The sequence below is a fragment of the Pezoporus wallicus genome, unplaced genomic scaffold, assembly GCF_028554395.1.
Source record: "Pezoporus wallicus isolate ANWC-B61680 ecotype Strahan unplaced genomic scaffold, APGP_CSIRO_Pwel_v1 scaffold_3294, whole genome shotgun sequence".
NCBI lineage: Eukaryota > Metazoa > Chordata > Aves > Psittaciformes > Psittacidae > Pezoporus > Pezoporus wallicus.
In genome coordinates this window covers 4,861,474-4,882,328 of record NW_026635478.1, presented here as the reverse complement: position 1 = coordinate 4,882,328, position 20,855 = coordinate 4,861,474, and the positions used below count along the sequence as shown (strand labels likewise).

Genomic DNA, 20,855 nt, shown 5'->3' with positions numbered 1-20,855 from the left:
TACTTCAACCCACAAGTTTTTCCATCTTAATTAATCCCCTGATCTTCTTGAAGAGGGAGAATAAGAAAGCAGCTGGGTGGGCATCTGGCTGCCAGCAAAGGTCAACACACCACAAGAGAAAATACTACTTTTGTCCTGCTTAGCAAGGTAATTTGTTTTTGAGGCAGTTCATATTTCATTTAGTTATTCTCAGTAATAAATCAAAATTTTAAGAATCAGATATGCTTCTAAGTCTTTATTCCAGGAACTTATTTTATTTAACTCATCAGACACAAAGTGCTTTTGAAAAGTAATAATTTATGTAAAACAAGTATTTGGGTGCTAAATGAAGGGCTTCCAAAATGACTGGTGATAACAGATGTCTCTGTGTTTTTAATACAAATGTTGAAATTAAAGGGGGCAAATACTCAGTTTAAGGTCACTGTTTTTCTTAAACTCTCCTAGAGTTTGGACCCTTAAATGGATTAATCCTAATGTCTCTTAATGCCTGAAAATGTAGGCTTAAGCACACCTTAGCCTCTGATATTCATCTCTAAAATACATGTCAATCATTGCTCAATTTTTCTAGTTTTTCTTTTTCTTTTCTGTAACTATTCAGTCCTATTTTATTAAAAAAAAAAGGGGGAGGGTGAAAGGGGGTAGGGCAAACAGGGCAAAATTGCTATTTCTTTTTCATAATGGACAACTGTTTCTTAAGGTATTCCCTGATTTCTCGGGGTATTTGAAAATTGCTGAGGTGTTATGAGGAGACTTCCAGCAGTGATTGTTTGGGTTTTTTTTTACTTGGAAAGCCCATAGGTCATTTCAGAACTCTGACTGATATTTCAAAGTACAGTAAATGTCTTACATCATCAGAAATATTGAACAAAAGACCCCAAAACACAAAAAACCTTAGTCAGTTTGCCACTCAGGATTTGATGAGAATGATTCATGATATATGAACATTTGATCTTGATATTATGATTTCTCATTTCAAAAATTTTTATTGCCAAAGATATTTTGAAGTAATTTTCTTGGGCATTTTTTCCTCTTCCTGGCCCTTTTGTATAAATCACAATTTTCTCTTTCCACCTCAGTGTAGTTATAAAAAAATTTATGTTTTTCTTTAACTGCTTTGGCTAGCATTAACTCATTCTGCTGTTTTTCTTCTTCAGTGTGTTTCCCCTAGTGGAATTGTTAGACATGGTGTCCTTCAGGCCTTCTTGGAGTATAAACACTTAGACCTTCTTTATGTCCTGTATAATTGCTGAGTGTTAAAAGCCAAAATGAAATGAAATGCATCTGTGCTTTCACAGAAATGCTATTTAAAGTAGCCTTCCAGCTAAATGATGGACTCCATTTATTTACTGTATGGAGTATTTATGTACTGCATACGTTGGGCCAAATTATTTGTGCTTCTGCTCAGGTTTGTTATTACCCAGTCCTGCCAACATTCTCCCAAAGGAGACTTGCTTAACTTGTCTCTTCGAACAGCTGAGCTGAGAGAGGGAATGCTGAGTAATACTACTTCCCACAGTGTTGGAGGCACCACCACAATGACCACGGATATGTAGATAGGATCATGTCTTAGGTCTAATTCCACATTCCAGTAAACTTTGTGAGAAAATTTATGGCTGCATTTCTGCATGTGGAGTTATATACTGGATTCCTAGTGGTACTTTGGGAAAGCCTTCTACAAAGGCATAATACTCCCAGATTTTTATCTGAGGACAATTGTTCCTTAAAATGGTTTGTTTAAAATCTTTGACCTGAATTCTAATCTGATTTAAATTCATTTAAATTCAGAATAACTCTGGGTTAGGTCCAATGTAAGTGAAGTACAAGTCCATGGGATAGCAATGGTGCTTCACAGAAATGGAAACAGCAGCTGGTTCTGTGTCCTTAGATAATTTGATTATATAGTTTTAGTTTAACTTAAACAAAGTAATGACATTATTATTATTTTAAGAAACCTATTTTGAGAGTAGGGAATCATATTTCTTATATAAATCCATCTTCAAATATCTTCTCTAAATGTACACATTGCTAAAAATGGAGTTGAGTTTGTTTGGGGAGAGTAAACGTATACGAGATTTCACTAATTGCAGTTGCTTTAAATTATGCAATGAAGAGAGAGAGATGCTTTTTAGACATGAAGAAAACAAGGCTTGGTAGCAGAGATCACAGAGCGGGCTTGCCTTTATAGTTTCTCTCTACTATAGAGCAACTACCAAGAGAAAGATTGGAGTGTGTTCGCAAGAATTATATTAGGGGCTACATTTGGCTAGGGTAACCATTAGGCAAAACATGTGGGTTCAATGGTAATAAATGCTAATTTGATGATTTCTGTCTCAAGCTCTGTTATTCTGCTGTTTTCCAAGAAACATATCAAAATAAATGGTTGAATCTTGCTTTGCCTAAATGTAAATAAAGGTGAATCTCAGGGATATCCCATACCACAGCACGTCATGCCCAGGATATAACTGAGAGTTACCCAGAAGGGCTGGGAGACTGCGGGGTTGAAGGAGGTATCGGTCAGTGCTTGGTCAGGCTAGGGGGGCGAGTTATCGATCAGCTGGTGGTGAGATGTTGTATTCTCTTCCCTTGTTATTTCCTTTATCATTGTTATCATTGGCGATAAGAGTAGTGATGTGTGTTATACCTTAGTTACTAAACTGTTCTTATCTCAACCCGTGGGAGTTGCATTCTTTTCGATTCTCCTCTCCATCCCTCAGGGAGTAGGGGGAGGGCAAGAAGGGGAGGAAGTGAGTGAATGAGCTGTCTGGCTGGGTTTAAACCACGACAGAGCTGAATACATTTTTTTCAAAAGGTAAACTCAGTTACATGTATTTTCTGATTTTTGCAGACATTCTCTATGTCTTATTTATCCTCTTACCCTCTTTTCTCTCAAAGTAAAATCTGCTTTAAAATATCTGTGTTCTAAATATTATAATCGTCTTCAAAAGAGGATTAGGACAATTGAGAAGCTTTTTCAATAACACATCTGCCTAACTCTAATATTTGTTTTTGTACAGTCCTGTAATGTCTATTATTTTATTTTTGTGTTTTGTCACAGAATGAAAAGGAGAAGCTGACATGGAATGACCGTATGCCTGGATATGCAGCAAACTTTGGATTGATTTTATTTATGGTAATATAATCTGCATTTCTGCACATTTATTAGGTGTGAGAAACTTTGCAATGAGCATATTGAGTGGAATGCTGAATTAGTGTTCTCACAGATGATAAAGATCTGAAGAAAGCTAGGGTTATAACCTACAGTTAGTGAGAAATATGTGTCCTACTAGGGAGATTCATAGAGTTCAATGCCTACCCCCAATTTCATTCTCTTTTTCCAAAAGCTGCTTATGAGAGGGCTGTTGGCTGGATGAATTGCTGTAATGACAGCAGCTTGTTACTAGAGGCCATCTCTCCCGCAGGCTTTCTGTTCCATTCTCTATTATCTGGTGAAGGGAAGGCCACTGTTTATTTGCTTGTGTGCACAGTACACTGTCAGAATTATATTCAGGAGTATTGAGTCTACTTAACAGGTGATATATAGGTGAAATAAATCCATTGCTGAGAAGTATTTGTGCAAAACACATTCAGGGATGAACTAGTAGTCAAGGAAGACCATGGGGTACAATCCTCACTTGAGAACAAAAATAAGGTGTGCAGGTCAGCCAACTGTAAAGTATAAACACCACTTTCCTAGCAAAGTTTCCAACAAATCATAAACACATCAAAATGCTAGACTTTGTAAACAGCAATATGAAAGCCTGGCTAATAAACCTTAAATTACATTGTTAAATATTCTATTATCCCTCTGGTTGCAGAAATTCCTGAATGAAAGCATGTACTGACAGTTAGAGCCAGTATAAAATATCAATGAAATATGCCAGTTTACACCACCATAGCACCTAACACGGGAAATTTACTTAGGGACTACATTATTTTAAAATACCTACATGATTTCTAATTTGCTCAAATTTGCATATACTACAACAGATGTCCTGAGAAGATTTAATTTCCTTTAATGACAATCAAAACCATTTTATATTCACTTGCATCCCAGAAAGCCAACTGTATCCTGGGCTGCATCAAAAGCAGTGTGACCAGCAGGTAGAAGGAGGTGATCCTGCCCCTCTACTCTCGTGAGACATCACATGCAGTACTGTGTGCAGTTCTGGTGTCCTCAGCATAAAAAGGACATGGAACTGTTGGAACAAGTCCAGAGGAGGGCCATGAGGATATCAGGGGACTGGAGCACCTCCCATATGAAGACAGGCTGAGAAAGTTGGAGCTGTTTATCCTGGAGAAGAGAAGGCTGCGTGGAGACCTCATAGCAGCCTTCCAGTATCTGAAGGGGGCCTATAGGGATGCTGGAGAGGGACTCTTCATTAGGGACTGTAGTGATAAGACAAGGGGTAACGGGTTAAAACTTAAACAGGGGAAGTTTAGATTGGATATAAGAAGGAAATTCTTTCCTGTTAGGGTGGTGAGGCACTGGAATAGGTTGCCCAGGGAGTCTGTGAATGCTCCATCCCTGGTGGTGTTCAAGGCCGGGTTGGGCAAAGCCTTGGGTGTGATGGTTTAGTGTGAGGTGTCCCTGCCCATGGCAGGAGGGTTGGACCTGGATGATCTTTAAGTCCTTTCCAACCCTAACTATTCTATGATTTTATGATTCTATATTCACATTGAAGCCAAATTAATGCCTGCAGTTTTATGAATACATGTGCATGTATTTATGAAGAGGTAAGTATTGTTTATTAGGTATATTTTCTGTACATATTAGGTGAGTCATTCATATAGATATGTATGCAGTTACAACATTTTGGGTGAGTTTACCATGCTGAGGTCATAGCAAGCACTTGCTTTTTAGACAACCTCTCACTGCAGCAGCTGAGACTTTGCTTAAAGCAGAGTATACTGACTAAGCATATAGACCTGATTTAGCTTTTACAAGCCATTCTTTTGCAGACAAGGTGCTTGCATGTGCTCTTGACTTTAACCACATGTTTAAATCTTCCCTAAGCATGAGCTTAAAGTACTTTCCGGAGTCATAGCTTATGTATTACACTCCCTGCTTTACTGTAACGTCTCAGAGATTTATGAAGGTAAAATATAGAGCTCCAATTCTTCAACTTCTATTAGTGACTAGTGGAACTATGAGGGCTTTCACTGTTTGGCCATGATGATTTTTTAGAATATTTTGAACATTACTAAGTTGTAAGCACCCACAGAAACACCTTACAAACTATGCATGAAATTCAAGTCAGCTCTTGATGAGGGAAGGCCAGCTCTCCTTTCCTACATGGAAATTGCTATCTGCTTTTTACTGTATGTGATTTTCTTTCTTTTTTTTTTTTTTTTCCTGCTAGATTAATTGAACAGTGATAGGAGACACCAGACTTAAGTTTACTGTAAGTCTGTGCAATAGAATTGCACTGAGAAAACTAAGTTGGTCTCATCTACTTCTGTTATTCACACAGGCTAATATTTTAGCTGTGTGCACTACATTCATAGTAAGTGATGAAATCTTGAATTTACATGTGCATGTGCACATATGCAGCACACAGACACAGAAGGCTGACACAGATACGCACTAATGTGCTGCAATTTCTAGTGCTGCAGAAGCGGTCACTGAATTATTAATACTGTATTTTCCAGGCCAAAGGATCTGGTAGCACAGCACAAACCTATAGGCATTTTCCATTAAGATGTATACATTGCTATAGAATGATGCTGTTGTGTTCTGTCCCTCCTTCCCACAGCTTTACATGCCATAATTTCCCTGATGATTCCTGGAGCTGCTAACAGTTTTCTTATCGTAAAACCTTTCCTCTTTACTTTTCATTTGTGTACTTCTTTTGCGCATTTGACTTTCATCAGTGCTCTTTCAAGAGCTGTGTTCTGGTGTTTTGGTTGTTGTTTGTTTTTTTTTTTTTCCTCTGTCTGGCTTTTCTTCTGTCTTTATTAAGCCTGGCATCATGTTTGTTTCTTTAAAAGGGCATGTTGAATAAAATGTTGGATTTGGTTCTCTTGCGGAGTCGGTCTTGGTGGTTTACAGCACCAAATCATCCCAAAGATCATTTTACATATTTATGGCTGCTTTAAAATCTGGTCACAGTTCTTCTGTTGTACACAAGCCTCACTCGACTGCAGAGGGGACAGAAGATCCAACCTTGATTTAAGCAGTGTCTTTTGCAGGGATTTTAGAACAGAAGTTCACAGGTCTTATTTTTGCCCAGTAAGGCCAGTAGAAACAGAAGGTCTAAGCTGAGCTGGGCATGTACATGTTAGGTTTGTCTGTGATTGCAATAACATACATCATAGTTTAGAAACTCCACATTTAGAAAGCTCATGTTGTAGCAAAGGTTTCTGGGTATAGGGTGAAAACATTGGTAGCTGTTGGAAGAAAGCAGGATAGCATGGAGCAATGCAATCACTGGAGCCCTTCCTTGTGTTAGTTGCATTTGGCTTAGAGGAAGAAGAAAACAAATTAGTGTCATGGCACAAGAGTTTAGCCTGCTTCTTCTTTTGGACCTCGTTACAGTATTCTTATTCACATGGCATAATACTCAACTTTAGAATAGCCCTACTGGGGATAATTCAACAAAGAACTATTTGGATATTAAATTGTTATCCTATTTGGATGAAGGTAGCAGTCTAGCCCATGGGGATTTACAGCTCCTTCTCAGATCTAGTATGCTTTCCTGTTTGCTTTCATTCATACCAGGCTCAGTAGGTGACCTTTTCTGCAGCCAATTCTTACATCTGTTTCTAAGCAGTTCAGTCCTTGACAGACTAGTTTAGCTCACAGAATTATAGAATATTTGGGTTGGAAGGGACCGTCAAAGGTCATCTGGTCCAACCCCCCTCCAATGAGCAGGGACATCTTCCTCTAGATCAGGTTGCTCAGAACCACATCCAGCCTGCCCTTAAATGTCTCCAGGGATGTTGCACCCACCACCTCTCTGGGCAACATGTTCCAACTGGTTTACTATCCTGACTGTAAAGAATTTTTTCCTCATGTCCAGCTGATTCTCCCCTCATTTAGTTTAAAACCATCACCCCTTATCATATCACAACAGGCCCTGCTAAAAACTCTCTCTTTCTTATAAGAAGTGAAAGGCCACAATAAGGTCTCCCTGGAGTCTTCTCCAAGCTGAACCACTACAACTCTCTCAGCCTTTCTTCACAGAAGAGGTGCTCCAGCTCTCTGATCATTTTTGTGGCCCTTCTCTCGACCCTCTCCAACAGGTCCATGTCTTTCCTGTACTGAGAACTCCAGAGCTGGATGCAGGACTGCAGGAAGGACTGCAATAGTGGAGCCTCCTATACTATCTCATCTTCCACTAATCTTCCTCATTGCTATAGTTCTCTGAAATCCTTTGGTCTGGTTTAAGAGTTTGCTATTCAACTTCTCTGACCTAAAATTTCCTCTTTCTCTGTTTAGTGGTGACTGTCCTTGATGACTCTTCTTCCTGTACTGTTAAGATGACATTTCTGAGTGATGTGTGGAGATAAGGTGTCTATGGGTGCCCAGAGAGCTCATCATTCCCAGAATGATGCACACAAGTTTACTTTGCTGGTTTTCCTTGTCCACCATGGAGAAAGGAAGCAAGAGAAGAGTATTTGGAAGTTGATTAAGAGGAAGGAACCTGTGATTCAAACTAAGAAAATGTAAAGGTGACTGTAGAGGTGGAAGGTGTATTAGATTACTCTCCGGCAGTGCTGTTTTGTTTTCTCTCTTTAATGGGGCTATTGCTCACTAATGTAGTGATTGCTTCTGCAAGGGGCAGGTTAGGAAAAAGTCTTGATCTTTGTGTTCCTGCACCACTTCTGTCATAGTAAGACCTGAGCAGATAGCTCTAAATTAATTAGGCTTTTTGTCTGCATGTTTCGTAGCTAAGTAAAAAAAAAATCCAAGAGAAAAATGGGCACAAAGATTAGAACTGTATTCTTGACGCAATAAAAACTATAAAAGGAAAGAAAAGAATATTTTATGCCATTTGAAAGGTTTTGAAGTGTTTTATATTTAGACTTTTTTCTTTAGACCAGTATTTGAATTAGGAAAAACTTATAATTCACCTACATTTAATTTAAAATTAATGAAGCAGCCCTTTAAAAAATAAGAATTAGATGTTTTATTAGATCTAGCATTTTATTACTATTTTCTCACAAAATATATTTGCAAATTTCATCTGATATGTCCAAGAGTTTTTCTAAATCATTATTTTTTAGTATGTTTACTAATTCTCCATTAAAATAAAATGTGCCCAGGTTTCATCTTCAACCTTTAGTATAGATCTGATTCTTGTTCTGGTTCTTCTGCAATAGCAATTTTTCATGAAACAAGCTTCCTTTCTATAAAGGACGTCAATAAACTATTGCTGGGCCATTAAAATTAATTGTTAAACTACCTTAAATGTGTGTCGTGTATCTGGGCCCCTAGGCTCATTGAAATAATTGCAATAGTCTAATCTTTCACATTTAGATAGTCTCTTTCATCTGAAGATCTCAATATGTTTAACCTAAAATAATGAACGTACACTGGAATTCTTGCCAAAGGCAAAAAAATGAAAGAGAAAAATGTACCCTCTCCCCCTTTCCTGTTATGCCTATGAAAATTTGCTAATTTTTATTGTTGTTTTATTGATAATTTTTTCATTGTGGGGTGATGGGATTTTATTGAAACCAGAATACCACAGCCCTGTGAAATTCAAATTCTTCTTGTGGGAACTTGACCTTAAGTAGCAGGACTGACTTTCCTCATCTCATGGGTTAAAGCCAGCCCATGAAGGACGCCAGAATACCAGCTGATTTCTGGGACAGAAATGTAAAGTGAAGCCCTAGTAACCCTGTTTAGGTCAGTCTTAGAATAATAATAAAACAAACACAACTGGAGTGTAAGGTGCCACTTCTGCTATACAGAGGTGAAGCTGTATCAGCCGGTATAGACCATTTACCTGAACGCACATACCTGTAGGTCCTACAGTCCAAGCCACCTGAACCTATTGCCAGATGAAAGCGCCTGCTTAATATCTGCATTTGAAAGTGAAATACCTGAATTTCACTAGTACTGCATGAATAATGTATGGAAATTTAATCAGAAAGGACATGTACATCTTCAGGAACTGTGCCAGTTCCAAGTTCAGAACCCATTTTCATCATTATATCCCTGTTAGAGAGTTTTGAATTCTCACATTTTAATTGGATTATGCTTGTATTACTGTGTTGCTTTAAGAAATAACCACACAATGACAATTCATGGAACAAATCCAACATATCAGTTAAAGCTTCTGTTTAAATGCTAGTACCAAACTTGAACTAATCTATCTGTACGCTTGTTTGCAGATTATGCTGACGTTTTCAGCAGTGTTTGGTGTGATTGTATACCGGATTACTACAGCAGCGGCGTTGTCATTCAGCACAAACGAGACAACCAGGTCAAACATTCGAGTGACTGTGACCGCAACTGCTGTCATCATCAACCTCATTGTGATACTGATACTTGATGAAATTTATGGAGCTGTTGCCAAATGGCTGACAGAAATTGGTAAAACTATCTCACCACATTCCTCATTAGTATATTACATGTATTGACATGAGACTATGCAAGAACGTTCTAATAAGAGTAATTCCCACTGAAGAGTGACAGTGAAAATATTCAGGCCTATGGAGTACGATGCTCAGACATACATCTGTGAACTAGGGGTCTAAGCCACAATATGCAGTGTGCCACTAATAGGACTAATTAGCCTGGCCAAAATGCCATGTTAACACAGCTGTGCTATTTCCAGCATCTCAGCTGGCATTTCTGCATTGCACTGGCCCTGGGCCAAGATCCACTTATCTAGAGCTGGTTGAGAATTTTTGACCTGGTATGCATTTTGATGTATGTCTTTACCTCTAGGAGCTGGGTTCACTGAAAGTCATTGGGTTGTTTTAAGATGCTGGTCACTCTGGCAAAGCTGCAGTGGCAAATACTTACTGTGTTGTTTTGCTGATGTGATTTTTAACAGATGCTTACCATTCAAAGGACCTTTTTTGCCATTATAGGAGCATGTCTGTGCTGGACATTTTTATAGTAATATCTATTTCAGTTAGAGGTTGGATTATTATTTTTTTTTCTTTTAATGTCATATTGTTACAAACCTGGCAATATATTTAAGTCTTTCAAAGTAAATTCATTCCTTTGACTACTAGTCAAAGGCTTCTAGGCTAGAGTTTTGTTTTGTTATACACATTAGGCTAAAGATGTTTACTAATAGGAGTTTAGGTTGGGATTTTGTTTTGTCATATACATTAAGACAAAGATGTTTAATGGTAAGGCCCTAACATGAGATTCTTGTAGCTGTCATTAGGTATTCTTTCTCACATTTTTATGCATCTCCTCTAATTCTAGATGCTTAAAAATCTAGGAAAATAAAGTCAATTATCCAAAACACTGAAAATAAATCTGCAAAATTTAGATGCCATTAACTGTAGCAAGTGTTCTACCTGTCAGTTTTGAGCATCTAAACTTAGGCATCCAAATTAGAAACTTTTTGACATCTAGAGCCTGACTGAGTCATTTGAAATTCAGATTCCCTATCTGTAAAACCTACAGTGATGTGAAGCTGGCTGGAACTAGCAAACTTCAGATTAAAACCTTAGGAACTCTTACAACTATGTTTCTTATTCTGTCTTTCTCAAGACACTTTCAAAATCACAAGTGAAACATCTCTGTTAGTCCTGTTTTTTGAAGAACACCATAAACTGAAATTTTGTAGCTGTCAAAATAGATATCCAATCCTGAATTTTTCAAATATGTTCCTGTGGTTTTATCAGTAAAGGTAGCCTGATAGTTTAAATTAAATTCATAAAGTATTTGACAGAAACGGAGATAAAGCAATTAATCTTCAGAAAATGCCACAAAATGGGCTTAATTTTTTTGTTTACTTCTGTTTATATCAGGCTTTGGGCAGAATGTGGCAGGGTTACACAAATTAACTCTGTTCTAGTGGCATAAGGAAACTCAGGCTCACTGTCCAGGCCAAAACTATACCCAGATTTTCAGCTTTCATGTAACTGACAAGATGCTGTGTGTGACCAAATCATTTCTGTCCACTGCACCTGCCCAGGTAAGAAAGGACACAAATGTTAAGGCATGATAGGACTGAGTGGAAAGAGCAGGAAGAGATGAAGGTGAGACTTCTCCTTTCTGGCTGTTTCTAGGCAAAATTTGGGAAGCGCAAGCCACTGCCATTGCCTCTCTGGGGAAAGCACAGGAGGAAAATCTCTCACTTTGAAATGTGCATCCTTCTGAATTGTGAAAGAAAAAAGAATATCTCACTTACAGCTCTTGTCAGCATAGGTTTCTATTCCAACATCGAGTACACTTGAATCTTTGTTCAAGTGAAAAATTCCAACTGTAAGCACACTAATATTACCACTGATAGCAATTCCATTCATCATAGGATCAGAATAATGGATCTGCCTCAATACCTGCCGAATCAGTGCTTGGGGGTAAAAAGCCAGTAGTTTTGTTGTAATCAGTGCAGAGAGCTCATGCAGCAGGCACTAGGACTCTACATAACTCTTATGGGCTCAGCAAAGTGGAGCACTGATGCCCACTTATCACAGATCAGACCAGCAAAAGTTCATATAATATCCTGGTATTCACAAGTTGAATAGGTAAGTCATCTTCAGTAATCAGGTGGTGCCAGACCTGACCTACATCTCATCTGCTCACTAGTAACTTCACTCAGGTCAAGGAAGAACCAGTTAAAAATGGACGAAATCAAAAGTACTTGTGTTTGTGCCTTATAAAGGTAGCAACTCCTTCAGTGAGTTAAGGCCCTTGCCACAGATATTTCAGCTCATTCTCTGGAAAGCTTCAGCTGCCTAATTATGCCAATGCACAAACAATGGCGCATTATCAGTGTATCATTTGGGGGGGGGGGGGGAAGTTTTCTCTCTTACTAATGCATCTATTCTGGCTGGATGCATTTCTTCTATAGCAGACTCCACTAGCTAGAGGACAAATTCTGTACATGCCTCAGTATGGTATAGTATATCTGAGTGTGGGGAGGGAGTGAAGAGCTGACTGAATCTCTGGAACCATATATGGTGTGCAAATTTTCATCCAGAGGCTGAGCTCATCTTTGTGGGTTTCTCCATGAGGGAAAGGCTAGGATTTTTCTCCCTCAAATTAAAGCTGCACTACTGTCATACGATATACCTGCCACTCTGAGCTGTTGCCCAGCATTTGGGATCATCTACAAACTGTTCAAATAATTTGAAGGTTTAATTCAGATTTTCAATACATATAGGTGAATGATGCCTTACAGCTCATCAGATTGTATGTTGGCCTGTTATGAAAATATGGTTGAAAGTATCACAAATAAAGTTCGTCAACAGGGACTCATTAGAGATTTGCTATTCTTTACTGCCAAAATTAACATCATGCTTCTTCAAAAAAAAGAAAAAAAAACCAAAACAACCAAAAACCAAACCCAACAAAGCTACAAAGTAACCAAAATACCCAAACTGTGCCCCAAAACAAAGCCATACAAGTACAGAAGTATTTTTAATGAAGTCTTTAAAGCCAAAGCTGTGGATCTATGTTTTTATTTCACACTTCCATCGTGCTACAGAAATTCAGTCAATAACATGCCACAATAAAACAATCTCCTTTCACATTAGTTAACAGCTCAGAATTAGTGTGGCAGTAGAGTTTAAGCCATATAGATTCTTTAAAAGTATCCTACTGTCAGGTTGAAAAGGCTCTGTCTTGTACCTATTTGTACCTAAAATCTTGTACCTATTGGTAGAAAATTTCCATGGAAATTGAAATTAAATCTGGGAACAGAGTAATTAATACTCAAAATATTTGAGACACTTTTTCACAGTTTATCTAAACAAGTCTAGAAATGTAGACTATAGAGTGAACAGAGAAGGGTTAGCAAAAATGTGCATTTATTTTGCATGGCAGTTAACGATTCACATGATGCTTTATTCAGAAAGGTACTTAGTCTTGTGTTTAGTGTCAAGCTCATTAACAATCTCGTTATAGAAAAAAAGGCTTGTGCACACAAAGTTAAAGAGGCTTTAAAGGCTTTTTTTTCTGGATGAAAGTCTGTGCTTTGCTTTCATCATTCATGAACTGAGAATATTAATGCTTTGTTATTTCAGTTGTGTAACTGATATATATGCTAATAGACATATGCTTATGTACAATTAAAGCTGTTTGCACTGCTTAAACTTTATGCAATTGAATATCAAAATCCAATTTTTTTTTTTTTAAATTCCAGATAGCTAGGAGGAGAACCATGTAAATATATGATAGTCATTTTTTTCTATGATTATTATTAATAATATTTACATTCTGTTAAAAATACACTTAATGCTATTATATATTTGAGAATATAATAGATGACAGAGTAATGATGGAGGTCTGTGCTAAGATTTCATAAATGGGGCCTGAAGCAGAGAAAGGTGATGTGGTCTGCCCAGGTTTCTCAGTAAGGCAATGAAAGAGACTGGAAAAGTGAGATATTGCCTGGTACAGGACTGATGTCAGGATTTACTGGCTTTTTTGACATCGGGGTATTTGACAGGCAGCCAAGAGCACCTTGGGATAAGCTGTCAGAGGCCTATCAGAGAATCAAGTTCATTAATGTTTCTATTAATGAATTTTCAATTTCCATCTGGAAATATGAGAAGGCTCTGGATATCAGAAGTTGGTGGCAGAGCTAGTGTGCATTGATACAAATTAAAAGTAGAAAAGAAAAACTAGTATTAGCTCAAAGTTTGCAGTTTGGTTTTGTATTTGGGGATATCAGGGATGTTTACATATTTACTAATTGATTCCTTTGTTTTTTCCCCCTTCCTTCTCCCAGAGGTACCCAAAACAGAGAAAAACTTTGAGGAGAGATTGATTTTGAAGGCATTCCTACTGAAGTTTGTGAATTCTTATGCACCAATTTTTTATGTTGCCTTTTTTAAAGGAAGGTAGGTTAAAATCTCTTTTAGGTACAGATATTTATTTATATAGATATTTATGTATATATATATATATATATATGTCTGTATTAGTGGATCTGTGTTTAAAAATAGGCACCAAGGACTCCCTAATTCTGGGAATTGTCACCTTCACCAGATATGAAAAAGTATCATAAACAGGGTTGTCTAAAGCTTGCTTTTTAATGATGGAGTGTGATGAGTACTGTTCTGTCTCTGTTCTAAGTAGAGAATTGTTCTGAAAAGCAACAGTTTTAGTTTTCTTTCTAAAACAGGAATAGTTCACAACTCAGAAAATAATACTTTTTAGTTAAAGAAAGTGTTGCATTTACAAGCTAATAGTAGTGCATACAGGTCTTCACTTTCCACATTTTAGCATAATCTTTCTTGAAGCATCATTTAGCAAAGAAAATTTTTCCTGTTTCATTTTGAATTGTGGAACTACATTATTACTTTCTGAACATTTTGCACTATTTGCCTGTATCAAGTTAAATTAAGGAACAGTTATAGTCAACTGGAAGTTGCATGTTTTGGCAAATGAACTGATTGACCCAAAACCTAATTCAGCTGTCCTGCTAAATAAGTGTGACTTCCTATGGGTTCAGGATTATTGTCTTTTGGGACCCAGTTATCCACAGCATAACACATGCTTTTGAATGGGAAGTTTAAAATGTTTGCTAAAACTTTGGCAAAAATATTTTAAATATCCTCTGGATTTCATTTCATAATATTTTTCTGTTCCTTTTGGGGGCTGTGAAGTTTGTTAATCTATACTCTTTAGTAATCCTACTCAGCATCATTGATTAAAGAATTACCAATACATTTTACTAGCAGTTGTAAATAGTCTAAGACATTAATGAAAAATATTGCCAATTTCTTTCTTTTTTAACCATAGTTTAGTGGTTTATGGTTAGAATAAAATCAATTTCACTGTTTCTCCCTGTGTAGTTGGAAGAGCCTTGACTGTGCATAGATGTGTAAATAATTCCATTCAGGGCATTACTCAGGTGCAATAGAATGTGAGGTAGGATAGATATTCCCAGTTTTGTTTGTGATCTCAATCAAGAGAGGGATATTATTATTATTCAGCACAGAAAAATATTTCATTAAAATTATTTCATCAACATGTAGTGAAAAAACATTTGTAGAGTACTACTTCAAAAGAATTTTAAATAATTGAAGTTGAATAAGTGTTGAGTCTTAGAATTCATTTTGAAGTGACTATTTGTGAAATTTATTTTAGTTAATATGCATGAACACTTATGTTGTTAAAGTTAATGTTGTCTTATATTTATGTTACTTCATATCTTGGTATTGTTTTCAGATTTGTTGGCCGTCCTGGTCGTTATGTATATGTGTTTGACAGTTATCGAATGGAAGAGGTAAGTACATATGAAATTCAAGAGGAAAAATCCTTAACATAAAGGTATGTGTACAATGCATTTCACCAGAGTCCAGACAATAAGAATTAAAAATAGAAAACATATGAAGACAAGATGCTAAATCTTCAAAATAAATGGAAACCCCTCAAATTTTCTATCTGAGGCACCTGTATGTTCTTTCTTTCTGCAGTTTTGGATAATCCATGGTCCTTCTTAGGTGAAGCTTCACCATTTCTGTATTTTACAGCTGGGCAGTAAGGCACAAACATTGCATGATTTGAATGAGGCCCTTGGGAAACCTATGGCAGAGCCAGAACTTGAATCTGGCTTATCATACTCTAGATAACCGGAAACCTAGCATTTAATAGTCTAAAAATCTATAACCATTTTGTGCTGAAGCTGTAAACACTTGTTTGTTGTTTTCTTTCTTTTTTCTTTTTTTTTTATTTTTTCTTTTTTTTTTTCCCCTCCCAAAATTCCCTCTAACTGCTGTGGTTATTCCCTTGAAAATCAATAGACATACTAAAGGTTTTACCATAAAGCTTATGCATAAGTCTTTGAAAGATGGAAGACTTTCTTCCCCCTTGGGAGACATCAGGTTGGAAGAGTATTGGTGATACCGCATTATGTTTATTACATTGATTATATAGTAAATATTTAAAAGGAAATATAGTAGTCCCAGGGCACAGTCAGTTATTTCAGATGACTGCGCATTTTCCATAATGCAGTTTTATGAGTAGAGATGAAATACCTTTTTAAGCATAGAATTCAAATGATTGACAAGCTCCACGCTCTTGCGCAAATTGGTGGCAGGGGAGATGGCCACATATAGACATCGGTATGTCTTCTAAGTGGGTACTTTTAAATTAATATTTTTAATCCCTTCACACTTTATGGTCTTGTTTAATTACAGTGTGCACCAGGAGGATGTTTGATGGAACTTTGTATTCAGCTGAGCATCATTATGCTTGGAAAACAACTGATTCAAAACAATCTGTTTGAAATTGGAATCCCGTATGTATCCCAACTTCTCCATTACCATGCAGCACTCCTATGACACAGTAAATTAAAGGCTTGATCCTTATTCAGCTGGATGGGACTTTTGCCACTACCTTCAGTGGGTTCTAATTGAATGTGATGATAAATCACATTTTTGGTTGTGGTGAAATGATCTGGCTGTATTTTATGTTGAATAATTGGCTATATCTGCAGTAAATGGCTTGAAGAAAGTGATTGAATATATTAAATAATTGATCTAAATTAATTTTAGTAACCTGAGAAAACAGGCAAGGTATGATAGATCTCTTGGGAAGTTTTAAAGCTTTCAGGGTAGCAGTATCAACTACTATCAAATTAGTATAAAGTGGAGGAGAGATGGCAGGGAGAAAAGCAATAGCTCCTAAAAGATGTTAACATGTATCACTTGGTCTATGACTATGCTATGGGTTTACAGATGAAGTCCACACATTTCTAAGGTGCCTGTATGTCACTGTATGATGCAGGAGCTAGAGTATGGGAGAGATGCTGGCATGCTGCTCAAAGTCTGTTTGCACCAGGATGCTTACTGCACAGCATCCTCTGCTCCCAATACGGGAAGAAATCTCTCTTGGTCTGTCTCCAGTGTCAAGGATGTCTTCAGGCACTGAGAATCCACTGAGAATGCCCTGCTCTCCTTCCTCCTGGGAGGTTTGCTCTTGTTTCTGTTAACTGAATCATCCTTGCTGGTGGCAGTGGTCTGTGAAATGTTGTACGAGATGAAGAATCTGGCTTAGACACAAGCCTTGGCTCCACTGAAGTTAGTCAGAACCACCAGCTCTGGTGTCAGTAGCTTTTGGCTTGCATCCCTAAGGAAGGCCTTGATGATGCTAACTAGAAACAAAGATGAGTGATGCTTGAAAGATTATCAAATATTTTTAAAATGAGCCCTTTTCCTCCCTTTTCCTAGCAAGAAGTAATTTAAATAGAGAGCAAAATTTCCCAAACAAATCAAATGTGGGTTATGGATGGTTTCATTATTCTTGTGTCAAAGTTCAATAGGAAGGCCTGTTTTCTGTCTGCATCTCTTTGAGTTTACAGTTTATTTTGAAAAAAGGGTAGTAAATCATTCCCAAAATATCTGACATGTTGAAGGCTTAAAGCTTTCTCAGTGTAAACCTGGTGTGACTTTTTTCCCCCCATCTTCCAAAAACTCACTGCTACTGGCTTTTTTTAACTGGGATTTTATGATGTTAGAAATACTGAATTTATTACTTTTGACTCATGAAAGCAGAGGCTGATCCAGTCCAAACAGAAAATTCCTGTCACGTTATTTCTCAGTTCCCTCACTACAACTCTTGGTGCAAGAATGTGACAATTTCATCCCATTTTTCTCCATCATTTCTGCTCCCCTACTTTTCTGCCAACAACCTGTGGTGGCCTCAGTTTTTAAAACTGAATAACCGTCTAAAAACAAACATGCTTTCATTCTCTCCTTCCCAGTGAAATACCTCATTTTAGTAACAATGCTATCTTGTCATCTTGAACTCCTTTGTTTGTTTGCATTCTCCAGAAAATCACATGCATGTCTGTAGGGTTCACCAGACCTGTTATCACCAGCAGCACTGTGCTGTACTGAATTTGAGTTAACTAAATCACTTAGCCATCTATTTCTGCATGGCCACTCTACTGATTTGGACTAGACTCGTAACGATACTCATCTGCCCCACATACACAGGCACACTGACAGTTTTTCAGAAGGCTGTGCATAGGTCTGCTGGACACACATAATTCCAAACCAATAGGGACTCCAAACATTCATGTGTTGCACAAGTGGTAGTTCTGCGTCTCACACATCATCTACTATGTCTATAGTTATTAGGAGATGTGACAGATGCATAGATAAAGATACTGTTGCCCTCTGCCTTCCATCCTTCTTATCTGCCTTCTTGTCTGGCAGTGGTAAATGATCCTTTCCTGGCAGTGTTGAAGGCCAGGTTAGATAGAACCTTGGGCAACATGGTCTAGTGTGAGGCATCCCTGCCCATTGTGGGTGGAGGTTGGAACTGGATTATCTTAAGGTCCTGTCTAACCCAAACCATTCTATGATTCTTTGATTCCTACTGCATCCTATTCTCTCTGTTCTGCTACCTATTTTCCTTGGTAAACTCTTACAGTCCGCTCATCTCCTTTGTTAGATCACCCTTTTTTTACCAGTAAGTTTTTATTTTCCTTTTCAGAATTTCTCTACCTTCATCAGGCCCCTGTTGTATCTTCCAGTGTCTACTTCTGCAACAGCAGCCTCACTGTGATGAACAGTCCTCCCATGGCAGAAAGATAGATCAGTCTTTTCTATGTCTGATTTCAGCAGCTGCACATTTTCTACCCCCCTTGCCGTATGTCTCTTTGGAGGGAATGAGAAAGTGAATAACACAGATTCTTAAACTGACTCCCTGTAAATCCACTGAAGGCAGAGTATGAGTGCTGCAATCAACCTTAGTTATCTGGAGAGGCAGAAGAGACTAACATAAATGGTGATTTCTTCTTCAGAATCTGGAACTGTCCTCTATATGCCTGTAACATGAAAGTATCTCTCTGCTAAGTTATATGACCCAGATTGAAAGAGTTTTCTCCCTTATAGAAAGCTTGGGATATAGGGATTATTTCAGAAAACATTTTTATTTCATTCACCCTAAAACAAAATGCATTTGAATTGCTTTGCAGAATGTCACAAAACCTTACTTCAATTTGCTGTCTCCCTCAAAGTACTAAATAGATGGCAGACTGAGTTCATAAGCAACAGCCATCCATTAAATCTCTAGTGCCCTATTGTTGCTGCAATTGGGAACCATCATTCAGTGTCTTTATTCTGGATTATTCACTGTCAATGCTGGCTGAAGAATTACAGAGTTAAAACTCGGATGCATTGTTTGGCATCATGGGGATACATGCTATTTTCTTTGCTGTTTCCTTCAACGTTTCTGAAGAAACTGCTGCACAGCTATGGCAGATGTGACTTGCTGGTCTTCTAAACATTTCTGTGATTTCTTCTTCAATTTCTGCACCCAGGTATATCAAAACAGCTAGGTAAATGCAATAGCATTTGAATTATGGAAAACTAGGCCTTCTTGAATTGAAATGTGTGTTCTGTGGGGCTGGAATTCATAAGTTTAACAGATGTAAATATGCCATAGTTCACTTAGATGTGTCACATACCGTAATTCTCTTACTGTTGCCACAGGAACTGACCCTAAAAGGCTGCAGGGCTTCAGAGCCTTAACCTTTTTTTCAGTTGTTTTTCTGAACTTATTGAAAAAAATCCATGTGGTTATTTTATTACTCTCTGTCTTTGACCTTGGTGCTAAACCCTTAGGGTGAAATCCTGGCCCTATTGGAGTCAATGGCAAAACTCCCATTGACATTTGTGGGGCCATGAATTTGGCCTTTGTATTCAGCATCACTTAGTTCAAAATGCATTTGACTATGCCGGATAAGAATACGAAGAGTTAATAAAAGCAATTTTAAAGATGCCTTTTCATGGCTACTATCCCTGTGTCACTTTTCAGCTTTAATATGTTGCTGTTAATTAATGGCATTGGAAGGTTTCAGAGTTTGTTGTTTTTTTTTTTTCTTTCCTGTTTTTTGGTTATTGATTTCTTCTATTAGAGAAATGAAAAATTCCCAAACACCACTTAAACTCCCATAGAACCCAGGAGGTCTGAATGTGCCAGCAAAGCATGACTATACCATAAACCATGGAATCAAATGAGAGATTAAAGTCCTTTCATTCTCCCTCTGAATCCTTCTTGCACTGCCTGTGTGTGAATATGAGGTCTCTCCTTATGTGAACAGACTGTAGGAATATGACTGAAGAAAAGCCTGGACCTTCAGTACTCCATTCAAAGCAAACAAAATTACAGTCAAGAACACAAGAGTCTGAGCCACTGCACTTCCTTTTCTCTAGATAAAAGTGTTCATCTACTCATTTTTTTTTAGTCTAGCTTTCTCCTTTTACACTTTTCTATCATGCTACCAAGACAAAAATGCTAAATGAAAGGACAGTCTTAAAACCCACCTGATATAAATCATTCATCCCAAGCAGCTGGATTTTAGGGGGTTTCTGTCTTTTCATATAGTCTATTTGCATTTCCTTCTAGCAAGTATTGCCTTGCAGTACTTCAAATTCAGCCCTTGGTGACTGTCACAGGTGATCTGCCTTGAAGTACCCAAGAGTGTATTTGGTAACTGAAAGTTCTGAGAAACTGGTAGGCTGATCTTCATTTCCAGTCTTTCTGGCAGGCTGTGGTGGAGATGTACCGTGAGGACTGCATAGCCATCAAAGACACACAGACTTGTGCCTCTGTCCTATTTCAACCTGCTCCCAGCTGCTCTGCCTTTCCAGCCTCTATACTTTCCACTCACTGCGCAAATTTCTCACTTTTCTCAGGTCATCATCATGTCTTCCCCCAGATTCCCCAAATCCTACTACTCCTTTTTAGTGTATAAATA

General features: G+C 37.7%; 1 protein-coding gene across 1 annotated transcript in view; it reads left to right on the top strand.

Moving 5' to 3' along the window:
• The window catches only part of ANO2 (anoctamin 2), a 176,394-nt gene that overhangs the window by 129,355 nt on the left and 26,184 nt on the right, over nucleotides 1-20,855 (top strand). The window contains exons 15-19 of the mRNA XM_057426156.1: nucleotides 3,056-3,130; nucleotides 9,340-9,541; nucleotides 13,869-13,980; nucleotides 15,314-15,371; nucleotides 16,285-16,385. Of these exons, the coding sequence (XP_057282139.1) occupies nucleotides 3,056-3,130; nucleotides 9,340-9,541; nucleotides 13,869-13,980; nucleotides 15,314-15,371; nucleotides 16,285-16,385 (548 nt within the window). The remainder of the gene's footprint in view (nucleotides 1-3,055; nucleotides 3,131-9,339; nucleotides 9,542-13,868; nucleotides 13,981-15,313; nucleotides 15,372-16,284; nucleotides 16,386-20,855) is intronic.